The sequence below is a fragment of the Triticum aestivum genome, chromosome 7A (genome assembly GCF_018294505.1).
Source record: "Triticum aestivum cultivar Chinese Spring chromosome 7A, IWGSC CS RefSeq v2.1, whole genome shotgun sequence".
In the NCBI taxonomy this organism is placed as follows: domain Eukaryota; kingdom Viridiplantae; phylum Streptophyta; class Magnoliopsida; order Poales; family Poaceae; genus Triticum; species Triticum aestivum.
In genome coordinates, this window is record NC_057812.1 from 10,000,591 (window position 1) to 10,026,295 (window position 25,705).

Consider the following 25,705-nt stretch of genomic DNA (forward strand, 5'->3'; position numbering starts at 1 on the left):
TCAGTGAGGAACCCATAGGCGCCATGGAAGCTCCTCTGCCATGGGTCTGATCTGGCCGTCCTGCCCCAGTCGCCGGCCCGCTCCGGATCCGGCCAGCAGCCTCGCCTCCAATCTGATTCGGACGGCCCCGCCCACAGCCTCCGCCACCTGCGACACGCCCCCCAGAGGTCCGGCCGATCCCGCGCCGCTCATCCTTGCTTCGTCCTCTGCTCGGCACTCGCGTTTTCCGCCTCGCCCCGGCCTGCTCCAAGCCACCAACCGAAGCATGTCCACGAAGTCCAACCGGCCCTCCTCCCAGGCGCGCTCTTCGTCCGTTGCCGCGTGCTCCACCAGGCACCAGCAGCTTCGTGTTGAGCCCGTCGAACTGGCGGTGCACTCGGCGCAGCTTGGCCTGCACTCCCTGCAGGTCTAGCCACGACAGCGCCGGCACGAAGTCGCTGATGTTGAACTTCCCGGTGCCGGTGAGGAGCGACACGGTCATCTCCTTGTAGCTGCTGGACTCGTCCTTGTTCCCGACCGCAGCGCCTGGGCCGATGGCCCCCCCTCTCTTCCTCTGCTCCGAAGTTGCTAGCTCGCGAGCGCCAAGGCAACCACGACCACTCTATCTTAGGGAGATCGATGCGTTCGGCTTGTTCCACTTGGGAGTTTATCCTCCTTCACATTCCATTTCACTTTCCTTTGCTCCCTCTTCCACATTACGGAGGAAATTTCGTTCTTTTCCCTTCTCCTCGGATGAAATTTGTTCTGTTCCCTTCTCCTCTGTAGGAAATTTGTTTGGTTCCCTTTACTTGAGGGTGGGCCCGGCGACGGCGGCGCGCGGCGGAAGGAGCGGCCGGCGGCGGCGCGCGCCGGATGGGTGGTGGCCGGCGGTTGCGGCGCGCGATGGATGGATGGGAGGCAAGGTCGTGGGTCTCGGGTGTTTTTTTTCTTTTCTGTTGCCCGTACCGGTTCAGGTTGACTGGATAATAGGATTGCGGGTTGATTATCAGTAAAATCAGGGTGTTTTCTGTAAAAGTTGACGACGGACGGGCAGAAGCACTCCGTGCTTTATTAGTAGGGAAAGATTGGAAGAGACAGAATGACACGGTGCGTTCACTGGCGGAGCTACGTTTTTTTTTTTGAGAAACACTGGAGGAGCTGCGTGAGGGCCGACCTGACCGTAGCCCAGCCAGCGGCCCAGCGCTGGAGCACCAAATTTACCTAGGCCCAGCCCACAGCATCTGACCAGCACACCCAACACACAGTAGCCCGGCACCCAGGAAAAAAAAAACTGGCAGCCAAATCGCGCCCGACGGATCGACACACAGCGCACAGCAGCCGCCGCCCGCGGCGCCGCCACCGGCAAGCGGCACACATCGTCTGCCGCTCACCGGCACACAGCAGCACGACGACGGCGATTCGGCCGACCCACGACCCCACGCCACGCGGCCACGCAACCACACGCAGTTAGCAGCGGCAAGCCGGCGCTGCAGCTCCTCTGAATCCGATCCTCTCCAACTTTTCTTGAATCTCTGCAAATTGCACAGGTAATTTTTTGATCCATTCCCAATTTCTTTCAGTTAGGCTATTGTCTATTCGTATGTGTATTGTGGCAGCATAAATAAACAACTGAAGATCTTGCTGTTGTACCTTTTATGCAGAACCATTATTGTTTACAGTTTACGCAAAGTATGTTTCTTTACATTTTGACATAAAATTCCACTCACTTCAGTCTCTGGTCCGATATCTCCAAGCTTTTGTAATGGCGAACTAAAATAGTCTAACGGGGAAACTGTGTTTTGGTATAGCTTCTTTTGTTTACTTATTATAATGACAATGATTCAGAATTTCAAATTTCCGTATTATTCTTAGCTTGCCCCGCCCAACAATTTGTTTGTAGCTCCACGACTGCTGTGTTGTCCTCCGAGAAGCGAAGCTCCGCTGGTGGCGTCCCCATCAACCATCGCCGCCCTAAAAGAAGGTACTATCTTTCCCGACTCACCACAGCGAGGTCACCACCACCTGGGTTGATTTTCATTAGCCAGATCAATGATTTCCTCTATCCATTTGTAGATCTATCCCCTGCATAGGCCCTTCCGCATCCACTCCATGGAGGAGACGGAGAAGGGGAAATCTTCTGGAGGAACACCAAGCTGAGGCTGGGCAGCCATCCGGGGGTGACGGTGGCCAGCCTGCTCACCGACGACCTCATCCTGGAGTCCTCTGTTGTCTCCCTGCGAGATCCGTCCATCGCTTCAAGTGTGTCTCTGTACTCTGGCGTGACCTCCTCGTCGACCCCGCCAACCGCAATAAGTTTCCCCAGGCCCTCGCCGGCTTCCTCTACACGGCCATCAGCAACAACGGGCGACACCACCACTTTGCCAGCGTCTCCGGCGCGGCAATCCCGTTTGACCCTCCCCTCCCTTACCTACAGCCAAACAAGTACAGTGGCATCACCCAGGTGGACGCCTGCAATGGCCTCCTTCTCTACCGCCGCTACAACAACAAGGACGATTCCCATTTGGTCGTGTGCAATCCCGTCACCAGGAGGTGGTTTGAGCTGCCCCCTCAACCTCAACTGCTGGAGCTGGCAAACAGACGTACCCGTACCACCGGTCTAGCTTTCGACCTGGCGGTCTCGTCCCATTTCCATGTTCTTAATTTTGAGCATACCTATCTAGAAACTTACATTACTCGGGTGAACATCTACTCCTCCCGGACAGGAGCCTGGCGTCATAGGAATTGTGGGATGTCTGAGAAATGTACGCTGTTTATCGGTGGTAGATGCGTCTTTGTTGACGGCTTGCTCTACGTGATGGGCAACCTTAATTACGTCATCAACAATTATGTGTTGTTGGGGTTAGACATGGAGGGGAAAGTGTGTAAGACCATCAGTGTGCCGTACGGCCGAGGATTTGGTACGATTGGATCATCTCAGGGGTGCTTACACTATGCTATACCTTCCTTCGATGATAACAAGCAAATCTCTAGGATAGAACTCTGGTGCCTCCAGGATTCTGATAGTAAAGAATTGGTCCTAAAGCATACTGCCAGATTCAATGAACTTATGAGCTTGACTGGGAAGAAGCACAGGATTGTTGGGATTCATCCAGATTGTGACACCATTTTCCTGCTTTCACGTGGACATGGTGATACCTTGGTAGCGTACGATATGCAACATAAGCAAGTTGGATGTATCTTTAAGCTTGAGAAAAACAGTACACAACGATTTCTAGCCTTCACAGAGTCATTAGCAAATGCAGATGGGCAGTAGGTTTACCTTCAAGCCATGCCCTGTGCTTCTCCAAGAATTGGCTCTTCTATCGGCTGAAGTATTTGACCGTTACTTTGGAATCTGCTTGAATCATGCTGCTCAATTTGCTGGTGCTTACGCTCCTACTTGCCTGATTTTCATCGTGGGAAGGCACCTCCTTGTAGCAGAAGCTCCTTTCGGAATTTCTGGAGTTCCCTTGTAGAGAAAAGAATTGATATGTTACAACAGATGAATTGTCCGCAGTCTACCACACGAGAGTGTAGAATATCACTAGTGCAAAACTGGCCTTTAGTGTCGGTTCGTGACGGCCTTTAGTGCCGGTTCGCCAATCGGCACTAAAGAGTAGGGACTAAAGGTCCCCCCCTTTAGTACCGGTTCGTCACGAACCGACGAACCGGCGCTAAAGTGCAAATATGTGGCACGAGACAGGTCTGTGTGCACGTAGGGCTTTAGTACCGGTTGGTGTTACCAACCGGTAACACCAACCGGTACTAAATGTTTGGGTGTTTTTTTTAATTTTTGCTTTAATTTTGTGTTTTCAATTTGGCTTTATTTTCCATTTAATTCTTTTTTGTTTGTTGGTATTTCACGATACTACAAATTGTACATGTTATGCATATATATAAATAGATTTTCTTGTAGGTAGAACCGCATATATATATATATATATATTATATATATATATATATCATCGAATGTCTCACAGCCAACACCATTAACTATTCACACATACACATGTATACATATACAATTTCTCCTACATGTTGCCTTGGTGCCTTCGGAGCATGCACGATGACAAGTGGTTCATGGGGGCGGTAGCGGGTAATAGTATTCTCCTTTGGGATCTATGACCTGGTCGAGCAAAAAACCGGCTATTTCCTCTTGAAGTGCTAGTATGCGCTCCTCGGGTAGGAGCTTATCCCGCACCTCTCTGAACTGTTAAGAAGGAGATCAATATGCATGTGTATTAGTTGTGTTACAAGATATCGATAATGGTGTGAATAGAGTTCTGACAACGTACCCATTCCTGTCTTTGAGATCTGCTCCTTTCGGACGCCATCATGCGAATGTTCTTGCAAACGTAGAATGCACGCAGATCACTCCCCGACGCCTGCTTCAGGGCCTTTACGAGAATGAAATTGAATCAGATAATGATTAATCAAGCATGATAATTAATTAATGGTATTGAAACAAGAATTAAAGAGATGGCTAGCTAGCTAGTACTACTTAATTACTTACCCTTGGTCGATGCCAAAACAACTTTTTTGGCCAATTGCCTGGAGTCACCTTGATGAACTTTGCCCAAGCCCTGCCCGCCGGCAAAGAAAATCAATAAAGGGGTTATTAAATAGTTCATATCAGGAAATGACGAACTAATAATAGGCCGAGATATAGTTAATAATGATTGAAATTACCTATTGACTATCCCTTCATGATGGTGTAGTCTTTATCTTCTTTAAGTAGCGAGTCGAGTACTTCAACTGTTGCTTTGTCAACTTTAATGACTAACAAGATCCAGTGGAAACTGCATGCGCACACGTTTGCATGTCTTAATTAAGCGGGCATGTGCATAAAATTAATCAACTATATATCGTAAACCGTATACACTTAGTTATTAACATCTAGCTAGCTAGTAAGCAAAAACAGAATTTGTATTAACTCACGTGAAGTTGTAAGGAAGTAGTATATCTTCATTGGTATTGAGGCACTTCAAGAACTCTAGCATGCTTTCCTCTACACCTGCTTTAGAAGTTGCAAGATTTCATGTGTATTCATTAATGGTATTTGGGTCAATGAACCCAATGCCATAGCGTCCAGATTTTTTCATTTCATACATCTTCATCCTGCATATAATACCACAGAAAAGAATATATAGTGAGGATAATTACATGTAATGATTGATCAAAAATTACAGAAAGAAATCACTTACAAACAATAGCAACTGACGAGAGATTTGTCGAGTGCGTCTTGATTGTATAACTGAAATAGTTCTGAATACTCAACGCACAGAGCTTTCTCATGGTAGTAATGCTCCTTCTTGACATTCACTATGAGGGACTCTCGATTGGAAATCTTGATAATGTTCATATACCATTGATGCAATTCATACATTCTCGTTGGGAGGTTCTTGACCTTGTCTGGCTCGACCAAAGGTTTGCCCGGGCATATTTCCATTTTATTTCCTCCTCTCTAAGCGGAGACATGGGCTCAATTTCGAGGAGTTGTCCAACAGAGATCTTGAGCATTTCAGCCTGCATTATATGCTCCTCCGTTATTACCACATCGCCTAGCTGGGGAACTTTAACGGTTTGCCCACAATAATATTGGGCGCGCGGCCTCCTCTCATGTGTTGTTGGCACAACAAGCGGGGGGATCGATTGCGCCGCCTGTTCTCCCAGCTGGTGAACGGTTTTCTCGCATTTTTTGCCCGCTGCTTGTTGGCTCGAGCTCGAGCTCGCTTCCTTTTTTAGCCGTTCTCGATGTAGTTTCCTGATTTGGCGCTCATAGTCCGAGTCAACAGGCTTGGGAGCTGGTTCTCTAGCCATATGAATGAAGTGGTCAATTACTTTCTCAGGCACTTTCTCCTTTGGCGGCGGTGCCGGTTTCGGTCCAAAATGGGCGTCCACTTGGGCCTGCACTATGGCTGCGTTTTGCTCCTTAGTCATGTCGTAAGGCCTCTGAGGAAGAGGAGCGAGGCTTGGACCATATTTATATCGCTTGTCTCCGCCTGTACTTCCTGAACTACCTCGACTCGTACCGCTACGCACCATAGCTGCAGCATGTCTCTTCTGCGATTGCTGAGACGGCGGAGACGGCTGACGTGGCTGAGTTGGACCAGGAGAAGTGGCCTGACGATGTGCCGGACTTGAAGCAGGAGGTGTGGCCTGACACGGTGCCGGACTTGAAACCGGAGAAGTGGCATGACGCTGTGCCGGACTTGAAACCGGAGGAGTCAGCTCACGCGTTCGGGGACTTGGAGGAGGTGGCGGACTTCGAGGAGGAGTCGGCTCACGCGTTCGTGGACTTGGAGGAGCGGGAGTCTGCTGACTCGGTGGCGGAGTCGGCAGACGACGCGGTGTCGGTGGACTTCGAAAGATGATGCAATCCTTTCTCCATAGGATGATACGATGTATGGCCTCTCCCAGTGTGCGCTCGTCTTCACCTCCAGGAATGTCAAGCTGTAGCCCCGAATATGGGTCCACCACTTCATCAACCATGACACGAGCATAGCCCTCTGGAATCGGGATGCAATGGAAGGTTGCTTCGGGGGTAACTGGAAAAGCAACGCCGTCCGCCACCTTCATGGATATGTTCTTCATTTTGGAGTGTAGCTCACAGTTAGTGTTCTCTATAATGTCATCCACAGGGTATGTATCCAGCAGTGTGTCACCTGGGGCAGAACCAACGCTGCTTCTCGGCATGGATGGGACGGTGCTATCCAATGCTGGACGATCATCCGCTTGCTGCTGCCGCTACTGAGACCCCCTTTCCTGGCTAAGTGAGTCGATCTGCTGCTGCTGGAATTTGATTGCCAAGTCCGCGTGCCTTGCTTCTAGGCCTTGAAGGCGTTCTGCGTCCTGCTTCCTCTTCTCCTCCTCCAGCTTCCTTTTCTTCTCCTCCTCCATCATCCTTCTTGCACGGGTCCTGTAGTCCTCGTTCCATTCTAAAAAGACCTCATACCAGGGAATAACGCCCTTGCCTCGTGTTCTTCCCGGGTGTTCAGGATTTCCCAGGGCGCGCGTAAGCTCGTCGTTCTCTCTGTTGGGCGTGAACACCCCCTTTCGAGCTTCTTCTATTGCATCAATTATCTTTTGTTCGGCTCCTTTTAGACTTGCCTTCTTCGAAACTAGGCCTGTCTTCGGGTCCAACGCCCCCCATGCGCATAGAACCAAGTTCTGCACCTGGGGGGCCAGCTCTTAGTAACCGGAGTGACCGCTGCATCCTCCATCTCTTGGTCAGACTTATCCCACTTAGGCATTCCCACCGCGTAGCCACCTGGACCCAGCCTATGGAACTGCGTCTTTTTTGCGGCATTTGCCTTGTTTTTTATCGACCGTTCCTTAGCTAATTCTGAATCCTTGAAGGTCACGAAATCGTCCCGGTGCTCTCTTTGCTTCTCCAATGTTCCCGTGAATTTTGGAGTCTTCCTTTCTGCAGCGAGGTAGTTGGCCCATACAGTTTTCTTGTGGGTGTTGAATGCAATTGCCATCTTCTTAAGAGCAGCGCCCTTGACTTTCTCCACATCTGCTTCAGTGAAATGATCTGGTAGGGTGAAATGTTCCATCAGAGATTTCCAAAGGACTTTTTTGGCTCTGTCGTCGACCCAAGTAACACCTGGACGTTTAGTCTTTGGCTCTTTCCATTCTTGAATGGAGATCGGGAGTTTGTCCTTCACAAGAACTCCGCACTGACGAGTCCACTTGTTCGCAATGTTCTTAGGCGTGAGGGGTTCACCACTAGGTTTGATGGATTCGATGTTGTACTTTACACCATCCTTCAACAATCTGCCTGGGCCTCGCTTTGTCCTGCTGTCTGTAGAAGCAGATTTGCTCGATCCAGAGGGCTGAAAGAAGAATGATCGATTCGTTAATATATCTTCAATAAAAAAACATGTGATGATCACCATGATGCCTGCTTATATAAATATACCTCGCCGGTAGTCTTTGTTATTTGAAGATCAGCATTGTCTGTGTCATCACAAACATTGTATGTGTCATCATAATAATCATAGTTCATGACTTCATCAGTTCGGTCGTCGAGATCGAATATCTTTTCATCACCCTCTCCGGTATTGTTCAGATATTGGGAGCCGTCATCTGCTTCATTCAGATCATCTAGCCTGTGAGGGCTGCGTATGATGTCGAACAATTCTTCTTCTCTCTCTCTGCCGGTATTGTCCGCCATAGCTTTTACATAACTAATATAGAAGAAATATATAAAATAATTTAATTAGTATTCAAATTACAATGCATGGATGCAATCAATAAGGAAAAACTGAATCTCGAATACATCGTCTTAATATATATAATCTCGAATACATCATCGTCTTAATATATATAATCTCGAATACATCGTCTCAAATATTATATATCGAATACATCACTGGCTAGGTACCTAATAAAGATCGAGTACTACAGAAGAATCTAGGCCACTCGCGGTCCCTGGGGCACGGGCGGTGGACACCCAAAGAGAAGGAACCGTCACAGGATCATATCTCCGGTCATCTGCCCCAAGAACCTGCCATGTATTGGAGAACCTGACGTCCATAGCAGCCATATAGCGATGGACATGCTCGTCCTCCTCCCTGACACGGCGACGCACCACCTCCGGCGGCGTCGGCTCCCTCTGCACCGAATGTGGCCCACGCGAACGCCACCAAAGGACATCAGGGTCGACAACGGGACTCGAGGTCGGGTTCCTCACTAAGCGGCGCGCCCCTCCAGGTAGCACCTCCCAGTGCCAGCCCGGCGGAGCCCAGTCCTGGACATGGGTCCTCTGAAGCAGGACGTCGTCGCGAACGGGTCGACGGCGAGGATGCGGGCCGGGCATATCATCGAGAATAAATACTATATGCCCGCAAAAAGTAACATTTTTTAAATGATTTGATTGTGATAACTAAAATTCTATATATATGCAAATTCTAACAATTTGACATTAATCTAATTCATCTAACTAAAACTAATTCTAAAATTTCCTGATTATATAACTAACATTTCTATAACAATTTTAATATTTATATAACTAAAAAATAGAAAAATTGCTAACATTTCTATAAATTTTTTATAACTAAAAAACAGAAAACATTTATAACATTTCTATATAACTAACATTTCTAATATTTATATAACAGAAAAACAGAAAAATTGCTAACATTTCTATAAATATTTCTATAACTAAATATTTATATCAGTTGTGTGTGTAGTGTGTGTGTGTATGTAGTGTGTGTGTTTGGAACTGGACAAGGCGGCCGGGGCGAGCTCACTGGCGAGGTGACGACGGGGCGGCGACGACGGGGCGAAGGGACGGGGCGGCGACGACGGGGCGGCCGGGGCGCGGCGACGGGGACGGCGGGGACGACGGGGACGGGGACGGCGACGAGGGGCGGGCACGGCCGGGGTCGGCGACGAGGGGCGGGGGCGGCGACGTCCACGGGGACAGCGTCGACCGGGGCAGGGCGGCGCGACGTAGGGAGGAAACTGAGGGAAACTGAATTTTTTTTCAAGTGTTGTATGTATAGGATCGACCTTTAGTACCGGTTGGAGCCACCAACCGGTACTAAAGGTCTGTTTTAGCCAGGCCAAGCGGCGGGAAGCGCACCCCCTTTAGTATCGGGTCATGGCACCAACCGATACTAAAGACCCACCCTTTAGTACCGGTTGGAGCCACCACACGGTACTAAAGGGGGTGCGCTGGCGGTGTGCAAGTTTAGTCCCACCTCGCTAGCCAAGGGGCTACCGCACTGGTTTATAAGCCCCAGTCGGTAGCTCTCTCGAGCTCCTCTCCTAAGCAGGCCTACTGGGCCTACCTGTTCACTTCTGCCTAGTGGGCCTACTGGGTCTTTGCGGGCCTGCATCCTGGCCCAACAAAAGGTTGGGTTCCTAGTCGTATGCAGGCCGCTTTGGCCCAGTAGGTGGGCTTTTTTATTTTCTTAATTCTTTTCGCTTTATTTATTTTTGTTTTATTTATTTTTGAGTTGTTTTTTGCTGTATTTAGAGTTTATTTGTGAATATTTTTGCTTTAGGTACAAAAAATTACAAACTTTCTGTTAGTGTCGGTAGTTTTCAAATTTGAATAGTTTAAATTTTGAATTATTTGAAATTTGTGTGAATCACTAGTTTGTGAATAAGTTAACTTTGAAAAAAGATTTTTCAGTGATTCGTTTTTCTTATGTTTAATATTAGTGTGTTTTATCATTATGTTCAATTTGGTAATGCTTAGGTTAAAAAATGAAATGCCTTTGTAACAGTTGAGTTTTCGTCGGAAACCCTGATACTTCGAAAGAGATTGTCCATTTTATACACGAAGTGCATCCAGTTTTTGCCGTAACCCTCTCTACTTTTGTTTGCACATAAAATTTCTTCGCGTTTCAAATGCCAAAACACATAACTACCCTAACTATTATAGAGATTCCCTCCTGAGTGTGAAACACAGAAGAAAGTGATGATAGTGAAGCCGATCACATCCCAGATCTTTGGGTGTGAAACTTTTTCTTCGCGTGTGTCCCTTTGCACCGTAGCCATGGAAAATCTTCATCATTTAACTGGATGCTCGGGTCAATGTGAATGGAGGAATTTCATCAAACTTTTCATAATCTTCAGACATGTCTGTCTTGTCATCCACTCCCACGATGTTTCTTTTTCCTGAAAGAACTATGTGGCGCTTTGGCTCTTCGTGTGATCCATTCGCTTTCTTATCTTTTCTTTTTCTTGGCCTGGTAGACATGTCTTTCACATAAAAAACCCGCGCCACATCATTGGCTAGGACGAATTGTTCGTCTGTATACGTAAGATTGTTGAGATCCACTGTTGTCATTCTGTACTGCGGGTCTTCCGTTACCCCGCCTCGTGTAATATTGACCCATTGGCATCGAAACAAAGGGACCTTCAAATCACCTCCATAGTTAAGTTCCTATATGTCCACTATGTAACCATAATATGTTTCCTTTCCTATGTTGGTTGTTGCATCAAAGCGGACACCACTGTTTTGGTTGGTGCTCTTCTTATCTTGGGCGATCGTGTAAAATATATTCCCATTTATCTGGTACCCTTTGAAAGTCATTATATTCGAAGATGGTAACTGGGACAACGAGTACAGGTCATCTTGAATATCTCCATCATGTATGGCACGTTCTGCAACCAACCGGCGAAAGTCCTTGTTTGTTCACGTGTAGTCCAATCGTCAGACTTCTCTGCGTGTTTGGAGTGTAGAAAATTCTTGTCTTCCTCCATGTACGGAGCCACCAAGGCGGAATTCTGTAGAACTGTGTAGTGTGCTTCAGTGAGAGAATGTCCGTCCATACATATTATTTGATCCCCTCCTAGCGTGCCTTTTCTATCCAGTCTGCCCTTATGCCGCGATTCAGGAACACCAATCGACTTAAGGTCAGGAATAAAGTCAATACAAAACTCAATGACCTCCTCATTTTCATGGCCCTTCGAGATGCTTCCTTCTGCCCTAGCATGGTTATGAACATATTTCTTCAAGACTCCCATGAACCTCTCAAAGGGGAACATATTGTGTAGAAATACAGGACCCAAAACGTTAATCTCTTCGCAAAGGTACACATCAATGTCGTTGCTGGGTTGCTTAGGGCCTTGGATGAGCACTGGCATCATAATGAACTTCCGCTTCATGCACAACCAATGAGGAAGGTTATACAAACATAGAGTCACAGGCCACGTGCTATGGTTGCTGCTCTGCTCCCCAAAAGGATTAATGCCATCTGCGCTTAGACCAAACCATACATTCCTTGGGTCACCTGCAAACTCCTCCCAATACTTTCTCTCGATTTTTCTCCACTGCGAACCGTCAGCGGGTACTCTCAACTTTCCGTCTTTCTTATGGTCTTCTGCGTGCCACCGCATCGCCTTCGCATGCTCTTTGTTTTGGAACAAACGTTTCAACCGTGGTATTATAGGAGCATACCACATCACCTTGGCAGGAATCTTCTTCCTGGGGGGCTCGCCCTCGACATCACCAAGGTCATCGCGACTGATCTTATAACGCAATGCACCGCATACCGGGCAAGCGTTCAAATCCTCGTACTCACTGCGGTAGAGGATGCAGTCATTAGAGCATGCATGTATCTTCTGCACCTCTAACCCTAGAGGGAAGACAACCTTCTTTGCTTCTTACGTACTCTCGGGCAATTCGTTGTCCTTTGTAAGTATATTCTTTATCATTACCAGCAACTTTCCAAATCCCTTGTCAGATACACCATTCTCTGCCTTCCATTGCAGCAATTCAAGTGTGGTGCCCAACTTTTTTTCGTCATCTTCGCAATTCGGGTACAACAATTTCTTGTGATCCTCTAACATGCGCTGCAATTTCGTCCTCTCCAGATCACTTGCGCAGTTTCTCTTTGCATCGGCAATGACCCGACCTAGATCATCAGGGGGCTCATCTGATGCCTCTTCTTCAGCTTCTTCCCGCAGTGCCGACTCAGCTTCTTCCCCCATTGTTGTATCATCATATTCAGGGAACCCATGGCCAGGATAGCCATCTCGTCCTCTTCTTCTTCATTGTCTTTCATCATAACCCCTCTTTCTCCATGCTTGGTCCAAACATTATAGTGGGGCATGAAACCGGACTCAAATATGTGGACGTGAATGGTTCTTGACATAGAGTAATTGTGACCATTCTTACAGCCAACACATGGACAAGGCATAAAACCACCCGCCCGCTTGTTTGCCTCAGCGGCAAGCAGAAAAGTATGCACGCCATTAATGAACTCGGGAGAGCATCGGTCATCATACATCCATTGTCGGCTCATCTTCATTACACAACACCGAATAGGCCAAATTAATACAAGTTCATACATAAAGTTCATATACATCACTTAATTAAATGCAACATACAAATAACTCTCTAGATAAAGAATTTAAATGCAACAACAAATGCGATCAAGATCGCAACTAAGGTAACAATTGATCCAACAGCATAATGATACCAAGCCACACTATCAATGGCATATTTTCTAATCTTTCTAATCTTCAACCTCATTTTCTCCATCTTGATCTTGTGATCATCTACGACATCGGCAACATGCAACTCCAATTCCATCTTCTCCCCCTTAATTCTTTTCAATTTTTCTTTCAAATACTCGTTTTCTCTTTCAACTAAATTTAACCTCTCGACAATAGGGTCGGTTGGAATTTCCGGTTCACATACCTCCTAGATAAAAATATCTATGTCAACTTGATGGGCATAATTTTTCATAAACACGAAATGCAACAACTAGTTTTAAAAAAGAATATACCACATCCGAATCATAACAAGGACGAGGGCCGACGGGGACGGATATCAAAACCATGGCACTATGTATAACAAACAACGTACGGGTAAGATAATTATACGAGTAACTATATATCCAAATCACACAAACATCAATTTGGTAATGTAAAACATTCATGAACAAGAGCCTCACCACAAGGTGGTGCCGGCGACGGGACGGTGCGGGCGATCGACGGTGGTTACGATGGAGATTTAGAAGGCACTAAGTAAACCACACCTACATATGCAAACTAAGTGTTACTTTTGACCTCAAATTGCATATAAATCAAATACTAGCAAATTATAATTCCTCCCAAATTAATCACTATACAAAGCATTGCAAGAGCTAATCTAGCAATGAGAGTTGAAAGGACAAAGCTGCTAACCTTTGTGATCATTTGAATGGATGGGGGCCTTCAAATCTTGACAAATTTTGGGCAAAATTTGTGAGGAGCTCGAGGAAGAGAGGGGAAGAACAGAGGAATTGAGGGGAAAGGGGATGAACAAAGTGGCTCGGATGGACGAAGGATTTATGTACGTCGATATTTAGTACCGGTTCGTGCCACGAACCGGTACTAAAGGTGTTGGACGGGCCCCAGACTGACAACACCCTGCCACCACTCTCTTTAGTACCGGTTCGTGACACGAACCGGTGCTAAAGATTCGCCACAAACCGGTACTAATGAGAACGGCCGGCTAGCCGTTGGAACCGGCACTAATGGACACATTAGTGCCGGCTCAAAATCAAACCGGCACTAATGTGTCTCAGATTTGCCCCTTTTTCTACTAGTGTATAGAGTAGATGTTAGTAAAGCCCTTTATTTAGAATTAATTACAAATAATGGGGAGAAAGGCTAGTAATATTTTGGCAACAACAAACGGAAAAAGGAAATGATTAGTGTAGAATCTACTTTCTCGATTTGCCTGCATATTTTAAAAGTTCACCCCTCTCTTTGCATGTTGCTCTGATCTCTCGACCACGGCGTGGTTCAGTTTAAATATGGCCTAAAGTCAAACATAAATAGATGTGGTGATTGGTGAGTAAGAACATCCCCCTTTTCCATTCAACTTGGGTTACTGGCAAAACAGTTGAAGCAGGCAGATATATATATACCCGGTGTTGTACACAATAGTTATCTGATTGGGTCAGCACACAGGTGAACAAGTCAAATACACCAGAGTTATTATCATTGACGTCTGTTCTTGGTTGCTTGGAGGACATGCAGTTTCCTGAAACGGCGTCATTAACCCAATCGAATGGGATTGATGGGGTTCTCAAAGGCTGAAACTTTGCTTTACGATCTGTGTTGGATCACGGCAGTTTGTAACAAGTGACCAACATCTGGAACAATCGCCCTTGGCAAGTGGCCATTCGTTTGTCAGTCTGAACATTTGCTCATCATACATAATCTTGGTCTAATATACTCCCTCCGTTCCAAAATAGATGACCCAATTTTGTACTAACTTTAGTATAAAGTTGGGTCATCTATTTTAAAACGGAGGGAGTATATGGGAACACTGCTCATCATATATGTCAAACTGGTCGCAGGCAGCGACAAGGCATGCAAGCAGACGGATACTTCTTTTCAGGTGCCTGTGAACAACATGGCACGCTCCAGATACCACCAGCTGCCTTCAGGAAATATTATGACAGAAGAAAATCTTTTGTTCCCTGATTTTTTTGAGTCAGCAGCAGACTTTCAGATATTTTGGCATGGTTGGCTTCAAGAGATGCCTTCAGAAGAAACATCTTTTTTATTCTTTTTGCGCAAATTGGCACATATATTTGGTACGGGAACATAGGCAGCATGTAAATTGTGCTGCGGTGCAAGTTCATGTTAGAGTTGCCTTGGCTATCATCAACTTTGCAAATTTATCATATAAATATTGGTAGACCATGTAAAAAAATTATGATGGAATAAACAGCAGTGTAGATAAGGCCTATTTGAGTCAAATCCAAACCATGAACTTATCCCCTTAGAGATTGTTTAGAATACAACATCTCCAAGTGTAGGGCAGTCAAAATTTTGTCAAGATCTCCACACCAGCATAAAAGTCAGAAACAAAGGCACTAAATCCAAATCAAACACATGAATAGGATCATCAAGTTCAACATTCCACGGTATTACACGCCAGTGGAAACTACTTGAGGGATAGCACCATCACTTACAAAAAAAAAGAGCTATGGCACCATCAAGTCGTCACTGATTAATTTGTTCTACCTCTTAGCGTTTCTGTATGTTACACTGTTTTACTCGTTCAACAGCCTCGTTATTCCTCCCATAAGCCTCTCTTTTAGTCTGTCACTAGGGGAAAAAAGGGAGATGATTGCATAGTCAAACATATTACTCTGAACATCTTGTCTGCACAGGTTATTAATTTAACCGTTGGTAAATTTCTCTGCAGCTGCAGAACGATTGTTGCCGGCTGTATATGACGATTCCCATTGGCCACATCTCGTCAAAGTATAACTTACAAATATATTAAGTGAGTCGAGTTACAATACTTGTTTTCTTTGACTACATCATGTGGTATACTTGTAAACTGTAAGAGCTTTCGACTCTGGAGACAAGTTCTGCATTGACAAGGAATCCAATATAAAGAAGATCTGCACTGTTTATTTGGTATTGATTGTCCGCTTGATTTTATTTTATCAATATTGGTATTTGGTAGACCATGTAACAACATACAAGGGAATGAGCACTATGTTCCTGCGAAAAAACTTCCGGATTTCCTTTGACAGAAGCTGATATATTTTCTTCTACACATTTATAAGAACTACGAGCAACAAGATCATCAGAAAACTGCTGTGTGCATGAAAGCACAACAACCAGCAATAAACAGAACCAGCGTCTATCAGTCCGCAATACTAGTTTTGCAGACAACTGGAATCTACAAACAACACAAACATCGTTCCACGATACCATAGATCATCATTTATTGGAAATAAAGAGAAGCGCTTCGGTAGACCCCCCCTCACAAAAGGTATAAAGGGCAATATTGACCTTTGACGTACCATACACCACTGGATATATACGGCCGTACGTTAGCCTAGGCGTCAATACAGTGTTAGTTGCTCCTTAGACGGGCCTGGCCCATTCACGTTTTTTCTTCTTTCTTTTCAGTATTATAAACTAAAAAAATAGAAGCTGTGCTTCGTGGAATTCGAACAGAGACTGTCATCCTCTATTAGTGCGGCCGCTAACCACTGGGATACTTCAATTGTCTTGACACTGAACTTCTTTCCTACTTCTTATCCGAATTTAACGCTAATAAAAAAAGCATGTGTTTCCCACCTGATTTTCTTCAGTTTAGCCCTTGTTCTTTGTTTTTTATTTATTTTTCATGTTCCTTATTTCTTTCTATTTTTATTTTTTTTCTTAATTCACAGAACTTTTTAAAATTCTTTTAACTTTTTAATATTTATGATTTGTTTTTTAATGAACTTTTCCCAAAATCATGACTTTTTTCAAATTCATGATTTTTTCCGAGTCTGCAATTTTATTTCAAATTCATGAACTTTTTTCAGTCTACGATTTTATTTCAAATTTGTGATTTTCTTAGAAAAAAGTCATGAGCACATGGAACTTTTTCAGTTTCATGCTTGTAACCAAACACATCGTCTACAAGGGCATGTTTCGAACCCCCTTTTTTTTTACCTCCTCCAAATGCACCCAATTTATTTCCACACCTTGGCATCACCATGCCCAGCATGCATGCCAAGTTTCGTTGGTCTTCGACATTTCATGCATTTTCTAGGTTTTCCCATCGGAAAAATCCTAAACACTAGTCGGACGTGACACAACGTGCGTTCGGTATCTGAGTTCATTCAAATTTTGCGTGCGGGGGGGGGGGGGGGGCTTGGGCATGCCCAACCGCTGGCAAAATTTGGTGTCATTTCATGGTTGCAACTGAACACAGTGTGTATAATCTGGTACGTCCGGGTAGACCGGAAGGGCAAGTCTGGAACCACTTTCTTTTCACCTCCTTCGGACGCACCCAAATTGTTTCCACATCTTGGCATCACCATCGCCAGCATGCACGCCAAGTTTTGTTGGTTTATGACATTCTATGCTTTTTCTAGGTTTTTCCTGTGAAAAAACTCTAAAACACAGGCCGGACGAGACGCAATGTTTGTTCGGTGTCCGAATTCGTTCAATTTTTTCATGACGGACAAACTTGGGCATGCCCAACCCGCTGACAAAATTTGGTGTCATATCATGCTTGCAACCAAACACACCTTGTACAAACCTTGTACGTTTGGGTACGCTGGAAGGGCAAGTCTTGAACCATTTTTTCAGCTCCTCCGAACGCACCAAATTTTTTCCTCACATTGGCATTACCATGGATAGCATGCATGCCATGTTTTGTTAGTTTCAGACATTCTATGCTTTTTCTAGGGGTTTCCCGGTGGAAAAACCCTAAAATGTAGGCCGGACGTGACGCAACATGCATTCGGTATCCAAATTCGTTCAAACTTTGTGCGGGGGAGAACCTTGGGCATGCCCAACTGCTGGCAAAAATTGGTGTCATTCCATGCTTGCAACCGAACATACCGTGTACAGCCTGGTGCGTTCGGGTAGGCTGAAAGTGCAACTCTCCACCTCCTCCGAAGGCATCCAATTTTTTCTCACACATTGGCATTATCTTGGACATCTCGCATGCCAAGTTTCGTTGGTCTCAGACATTATATGCCTTTTCTATGGTTTTTTCAATGAAAAACTATAAAACACAGGCCAGACGTGACGTAATGTGCGTTTGTTGTTCGAATTTGTTCATATTTTGCATGGGGGACAACGTTGCGCATGCCCAACTGCTGGAAAATTTTCGTGGTTGACCCTTATACATTTCCTGCTTTTAAATATCACAAAGCGGTCGTAGTCGGATGGCAAGCAGTGTAATCAAGACGATGAGGTTAGAAAATTTGTTCCCAAGCACAAAAAATATTCTTGATTTCGATAGTTGTTCGCAAATTCAATAAATGTTGGGGATTTTAAAAAAATGTTCACACTTTGAAACGATTCATCATAATTTTGAAAATTGTTCGTGTTTTCAGTTTAGTTACTTGTTTCAACAAATGTTCTCCTTTTCAATGTTTTTTCCTTTGTAAAACAAATGTTTGAGAGTCTCGTGTTTCAAACAAAATGTTATAGTTTTTTAAATCACAAATTTGAAAATGTTCGCATTTCACAAAGATTTGTTCCCTATTCCAAAAAATGTTATTGTTTTCAGTTTTGTTCCTTTTATGATTCCCAAAAAACGTTCACGTTCTCACAAAATCTTCTAGTTCTTTTGAAATTATCACAAATTTTTAAATGACCGAGTTTCTAAAAATATTTACTTTTTCCAATAAGAAAATGAGGTCCGATTTTTTTGAAATAATTTCGTGGCTTATGGTTCATATAGCGGGGCTACCTTTTTGGACACCAAATTCCACTTAGTATAGTGTCCAATGACGTGGTTGACTGTTGTGATGTTTAAAATTTTGCCGCCACCTTTAGTTTCTTAATTAATGATTTGCGCTAGAAGTGTGACACAGCAGATTGACAGTCCTAGTGGTTAGCACAGCATGCACATAAACTGAAATTCTCTGTTTCGATACCCATCGCCCTCATTTTTTATCTTGTGATTTTTCTCGCCGTTGAAAGCGGCGTGTACCCACAAAATGGGCCGGCCCAGGTGAGCGCTCAGGTGCAAAACGTTGACTTCTTCCCTCTACTAGCCCCTCATATCGTACACAGACCACTTCCCGGAGTTCTCTTCTCTTAAAAAAAAAAAACTTACCAGAGTTAACTAAGTACTTTGAAGAAAAGACCATCCTGCCCTCAAAATTATGTCAGCTACCTGGGACTCCAACCAGTATCTAGCCCAGCCCAAAGCCACAAGACACAAGAGAGTACAAATACCAGGGGAGGGATCTACGCGGAAGCCGGCTTGGGCGGATGGGCTTCGGCGGGTGCGAGTTCCTCTCTCCCTGTAGCTCATCTTCCTCCTCTTGTCTCCTCCCTTCCTCTGGTTCCTCCTCTTGCAATGCAAGCTTGTACTCTGATTCATGGTGATTGAGTAGAATTCGTAGAGAGTTCTTCGCAATTGGCATCAGAGCCGATGCCAAGCCACAAACCCGCCTGCCTCGAGGGCATTCTTCACGCCCGGATCAGAGACGTTCGTCAGGCGATCACCGTGTAGTCGGTTCACCAGTTGTTTAGTCGCTCCGGTGATGGATATGTGATCTGCCTGCGCGTACCAGCGGGTGGTGGACGGGATGTATGGGGTGGAGGCGTATGTCGAGTTCCGGTCTCAATGGAGGGTGGCCCGAACTCGAGATGCCCTGGATGGCCATGCTATCTACGATGGCTGCTGCATCCTTGCCGTCGACCTCGTCCCGCCGGTCTACACCACCATTACCATGCTGGATGACGACGGGATGGAGCCCTCTTACTTCTACGGCGACATTCACTATGCGGAGTGGGCTGTAGCATTGGCCGCGGTCGTGTGCCATGACGAGGCGCCCGCTACATCCGCCTACGACCTCCAACTCGAGGCATCCATGGGCGCCATCAGTGCGACTCTGTCCAAGCTCGCCGCACCTACAGCACCAACTCCATTCGCAACCACCCGCAACGCCGTCCTGGAGCTCAGTGTGATTGACGAGGTGTTTGAAGTCGACAACACCAACGATGCCGCTAAAACGCCCACCACCTGTTTGACAGGGTGTCCAAGCTGTGACGCGCCCGAGGAGTCGGCGCTCACCTCGTCCACAACACTACCTTCATCCACGCTTGTCGACAACGTCGCTCATGAGCTTGGACTCGACCACGACACCGATAAGGATGACCCCATGGTGGCATGCCTGACCCTTTGGAGTGTGCCTACATTGGTGTCGGTTCCCTCTGCGTTAACCCCGGCAATGACTGTGACCCCCTGGGCTGTGATCGCATTGTTCCTCGTCAACGGCAACATCGAGATCACGAAAGGGCAAGCAAAAGAAATGGGTATTACTTCTCTGATCAGAGATTATCTACTTGTCAATTCAGGGTTGCCTTGGGATCCAGGACTAGGAAGTATGATGGACAATCAGATGGAAAAATTGATGAGAAGGTATCTGCAAAGCTAGTTTCAGACTAGGAGGATTTTGACAATGATAATTTTTAGCAGCGATATGGTCTTTATTCATGTCCAGATGAGGTTAGTCAACATTCCTCATACAAAATTGTTGCTGATGGCATGGAGTTGGTGCAGTCCACTCCATCGAGGGTCAATATTGTGAATGGAGCAAGTCTTTTTTCTTATAAAGACATGCTTGTGAGCTCACAAGGTGGAATTGACTGTGAGGTTCGGAGCGAACCATGGCCCAGTTCTTTTGCAGGATTCTCCTAGAATCTGTCCCTCTCTAGCTTCTCCTAGAATCTTTGACCCCCTTTTGTTTTACAATCCTACCTAATTAGACCCTAACTAGATAGGGTTGTAAAACAAATCGGGCTCAAAGATTCTGGGAGAATCTGGGTAGGAGTCGGATTCTGGGAGAATCTGGCAAAAGAACTGGGCCTGGTATTGGGATACAGCTTGAAATATCATATCTCCTATACAAAATGAAAGAGTTGGTTTACTTTGGGACAGCCTGCACCACTATTTTCTCATGAATTTGTTTACTCTAGTACAGCGGCCTATGTATATGAAACAACACAAGCTAATTCAAGCTCTCCTGGAAGTGACGTTACCATTTTCCTTTGCACTGCTAGTGTATCGAGGTGTCCGAATGGGCAAAATTCTTTTGCTAAGGTTGATATAGTGTTTTGGAAAAGAATTATAGACAACAAAAGGATTGTCTTCCACTGGCAAATGTGGGAAACCACCAATTGGTTCGACGACCATCATTCTTATGACCAGGTATTGTTGGGAAACGTAGTAGAAAACAAAAAAATTCGCACCTACGATCACCCAAGATTAATATGAAGATGCATAACGGGTTGGGATGATCGTTACCGTCCACGAGTTGCAGCGGAGGAAGAACATGTCGGTGTAGATCGTACTTGGAGTCCCGCAAGCCGTCAATGAACGATCCCTCGTACCTGCCCACAAGCAGTCCCTCGAACCGAAGACCGAAAGCATGGCCTCTCTACTTGGTTTTAAGCGTACAACCTTCACGATCCGGCGGCGCTTCCCGTCCATAAATAATTGACGCCAAAGAACAAGAGGGAGGAGATTAGAACCATACTGGGCTTCTAAATATGAGGATAAGAGGATTAGCCTAGCTCTAATTAGTCAACTAGGACCAACTGGAACTAGAACTAGAGGAGGCTCCAAAACTTACATATTCAATAGAGCAAAATCCCCTAGTATATATAGGTTGGAGAAGGAGGAGAGGGGATGCACAAAGATTCGACTGACCCAAATTCAAAAATCTGACATCTTACGTATAGTTTCAATAAGGGCCGCCGCCAGGTATTTTTTGTCCCATCGCCTCCTGCTGCCATCTTGGCGCTATGAGGTGAGGGGGGCATCACATCTTGAAGAGTTCTACATTCTTTGTCATCATCTAGTGATCATCGTATTTTAGGAGAAAAAAATTACTCTCATTTTTCTTGATGTTGCCATGAGATTAGAATTTTCTGTGCTCACAGATCCGATTATTTGGATCTGGTGAGTTTACGTTGGTGTGTCAAGTTCTTTTTGTTGGTTTGATTCTTTGGAGTTGAAATCCTTCATCGACATCATGGTGAAGATATTGTGATCCGACGGTCTGCACTTCTAGGGGATCATCCCGGGCCCAAGTATGTTCAGCTATCAAGGCTTCCCATCTTTTTGAATGGGCGACTAAAGGTGCTTTCAAACACCATTACTGATAATGTTCGTGCGGGTGATATAGTGACAACATCGTTACTCCAGTCCAATTGAGCCTCTTTATTGTAGTCTTTGGAGTATTTCTTTAACAAAGATTGATACCCGAAGAAGCTGTTTTCAAGAGATTTTATTGTAATTCTTAGTCATAGGAGTCATTTTGTATTTTCTTGGATCTTAGATCCAAATCTGTGTACTTGTAATTGTTATGAGTATAATTAAAAATATAGGTGTTTTAAAACAAAGCTAATGTGAGAAAATCCAGGTGACTATCGAATAGCAAAACAGACAAAAAGATAACAAGCGTGAGAGATTAATCATCTCGCGCGCGCAAACACACACAGACAAAACTTAACAAACACGTAATAAGAGCGGTGAAAGAGACCGAACAAAAACAAAAACTGACCATAGTAGAAAAATTGACTGGAAATTTCTCTGTTCAATAAGTTAAAAATACGAAAACCGAATGTTGGAAATAATTTTGCCTCTTGAATATAAAAATGAAATGCATTTAATATTAATGTCGTTGCTTTTATATCTCTCTCATGTAAAAATATGACCGACACGTAAATAAACACACACACGGGCATATACATGTGTGGGCATAGACATGTGTGAACAAGCACGGGCGCACAGGCGAGCGAGCACACACAACACACAAGGACACATGTTACGCGCCTCCGTCTATTCCATTCGTGCACGTTGCATATGAATCGGATCAATGATATGGTTTGTACGTGTGCTACTCAAGACCCAAAGCAAACATGACTGAGCACAAAATATGGCAGAAAACAACCCGTTAGGAGAAAACATGACTGAGCACAAATAGTGACAAGTGAAATTCAACACAACAGCACAAACCCACAAAAAACAGCATGTATCTTGGAAAAATAATAATGAAGGGCCAACAATTTGACTGACCCAAAATGAGAATCAGGCGACTCGCGTTTAGCCTAAGTGATAGATAGATACAATAGAATAGATATCTTAAGCAAAGAAGAGAGAGAGAGAGAGAGAGAGAGAGAGAGAGAGAGAGAGAGAGAGAGAGAGAGAGAGAGAGAGCGAGAGTAATTGTCGAGGAGACGAAGGAGCTGCTGAGGACGAGGCAGGAGCACAAAGTCACTTGGGTCCGTCGCAAGGCGAATAGAGCGGCGCATGGTTTAGCTAAGGAGGGTGTTAGCAACAAGACTTCGTTTATTTTCTTAATTTTCCTCCGGATTGCATTTTACATATTGTAGCGGACGAGGTCCCAGACCACTTTTAATTCAATAAAGTTGCAATTACCCCTCAAAAAAAAAAGGAGCAGGGAAAAAAATTTGATTGACCACAAATAGTGACAAGTCAAATTCAACACAGCAGCACCTACCCACAAAAGACCCGCAAAAAAAAAGCACCAACCCACAAAAAACAGCACGTATCTTGGAAAAAAAATTGAAAGGCTAAAATTTGATTGACCCAAAATGAGAAATCAGGCGACTTGCATTTAGTTGAAGTGATATATTAGATAGATAGATAGAGAAGATAGACGAAAATGACCGATGGAGCTCGGCCTCCATGGAGACCGAATTCCAAATGATCAAAATTCAAATTTCCACGTTTAAAAAATTGAAACAAAATACACATATACTTAGAGATGGCATTCTAAGGTATTTCATCATGAAATTTTACACACATACACATCACATCCTTATTTGCTTGCACATTTTGTTCAGATTTTTCCGAAAATTTCGAATTTCGATTTTTTTTTTCAAAAATTCCGGCCTCCGTGGAGGCGAAGCTCCAAAACGCCTCACTCAAAATAGATAGATAGATAGATACTAGATAGTATAGAATATAGATATCTTAATTAAAGAAGAGATTATTATTAGCCACATATGATTGACCGCTTTCTCCTGCTGTTGCCCTATGGCTAGTGTAGAACACATGCAGGAGCCCAACAGAGAGAATTTATTTATATAAAGCAGTAATAATATAGCTAATAAAGGATCGCCCATAGAAGAAGAGTGGCCATTATCATGAGGGGCAGCTTCGCCGGCGCCGGGGCACCCGCTGCCGTCTTGAACGTCTCGTAAGTCAGCGCGCCGCCGCCACCACTGTGTATCTCGTAGGCCATGGTCCTGCCTGCCTGCAGCAGGCTGCCCAGGACCGAGCCCGGCCAGCCGTGCGGCGACGGCAATATGGTGAGGCACGTGCTCCCGTCGCCGAAATTTTGGAAGTAGTTGTCCACGTTGAGCTCCATCGCCGCGTCAGCGCCGTCGAACACAAGTGCGAGCGTTGGAACCTTGGCGTTCGCAAAGTGCTCCGTCAGGAAGCACAGGTCCCAGTCGCCTGAGGAGACGTTCGCCGTAGCCACGCCCTCGGACTGGATCCTGCTCACCAGCTCCTGCCGCAGCACCCTGTACGCGTCCTCGACGAGGAAGGTGACGGCAATACTCGTGCTGAGATACACCCCACCGGAACGCTGGACGTCAAAGGTCTCAGCCGAGATGGCGGCCAGGAGCTTGCCGTCGACCTGCACGCCGGTGAGATTAACGTAGTACCAGTAAGGGTTTTGGGCTTTTGTGGCCGCCAGCAGCGGCGTGCTGCTGCTGCTTCCCGTAGTCCTGGTCTGCACTGCCGTGGCATTGTCGGCGGCGCCTCCCCAGCTCCAGCTGACGAAGCTCTTGCCGGCGTCGTGCTCGGGGGGCGCGATGAAGTAGGCGAAGCTGGAGATGTTGAGCTGCGACACGAGGGAGAGGGGCCCCCTGCTGAAGCCGGCGTAGCCGGAGACGCCGCTGATCTCCGGCAACGTGATGTTGACGTTGCAGCCAAACACCACGCCCGGGACGTCTGTACGCCCCGGTCCCGTGATGTTCCCGAAGCTGAACGTATCGGTGGCGAGGAAGCCGGACATATGGCTCATTTTGTACCTGCAGAGGTCGTGTCCGGCGCAGTCGTGGTCTCTCATGCGCTGGCAAGTCTGGGTGGCGCAGCCGACCTCGGCGAAGGATTTGGAGCGTTCGGGCAGGAACGTGGGCGTCGGCGGCGGCGGCGAGAGGGCGTGGCACAAGGGGCAGGGATCGCAGTGCATCCCGACGAGGTCGCTGGTGATGTCCATCATGAGGGGGAGGGTCTGCGGCGAGGTCCCGACGGAGAGGTCGAGGATAAAGGGGCTGTAGCTGCCCGCCGCCGCGCTGCCCGTCTGCTGGCCGTCCTTGCGCTGGCCCTGCTGCGCCCTCAGTCCCACTCCCATGTAATCCTTGACGGGCTTGTTGATTGTCGTACTCCTACGGAGCTCTTTGGTGATGAATTTGCCGGTCTTGGTAACCGGTCCGATGGCGGCCGACAAGACAGGCGCAGGAGCCAGAGGAAGAAGGAGAAGAAGAAGAAGAAGAAATGGAGTCGGAGCCATTGCTGCCCTCACTCCGACGACTCTGCACTGTATGTATTTACACTGACTAGATACACCTATTTATAGTATGTAATATACTGGCTAGCTAGCTAGTGGACATTGCCCGGGTATAAAAACCTCAGCGTTTGCTAGCTCGTGCCGGTCGTTCTAAAAACCATCGTTGTTCATATCGTCGTTATGCAAGACTGATATATTAAGATATTGGGTGTAATTGGTATCTTCTTCGCATT

General features: G+C 45.9%; 2 protein-coding genes and 1 pseudogene across 2 annotated transcripts; 1 reads left to right on the top strand and 2 right to left on the bottom strand.

Annotated features, from left to right (window-relative positions):
* LOC123151371 (flavonoid 3',5'-hydroxylase 2-like) lies at positions 1-481 on the bottom strand (annotated as a pseudogene).
* Positions 482-882: 401 nt separating this feature from the next.
* On the top strand, positions 883-3,646 carry LOC123152763 (putative F-box protein At3g52320). Its single transcript, XM_044572226.1, has 5 exons — positions 883-902; positions 990-1,108; positions 1,229-1,526; positions 1,880-1,960; positions 2,053-3,646. Exons 1-5 carry the CDS (start codon positions 883-885, stop codon positions 3,251-3,253), a joined length of 1,719 nt encoding a protein of 572 aa, XP_044428161.1. The 3' UTR covers positions 3,254-3,646.
* Positions 3,647-24,059: 20,413 nt separating this feature from the next.
* LOC123152764 (aspartic proteinase nepenthesin-1-like) lies at positions 24,060-25,475 on the bottom strand. The gene has a single exon (XM_044572227.1). The coding sequence runs from the start codon at positions 25,473-25,475 to the stop codon at positions 24,060-24,062; it is 1,416 nt and encodes a 471-aa protein (XP_044428162.1).
* Between the last annotated feature and the right edge of the window lie 230 nt (positions 25,476-25,705).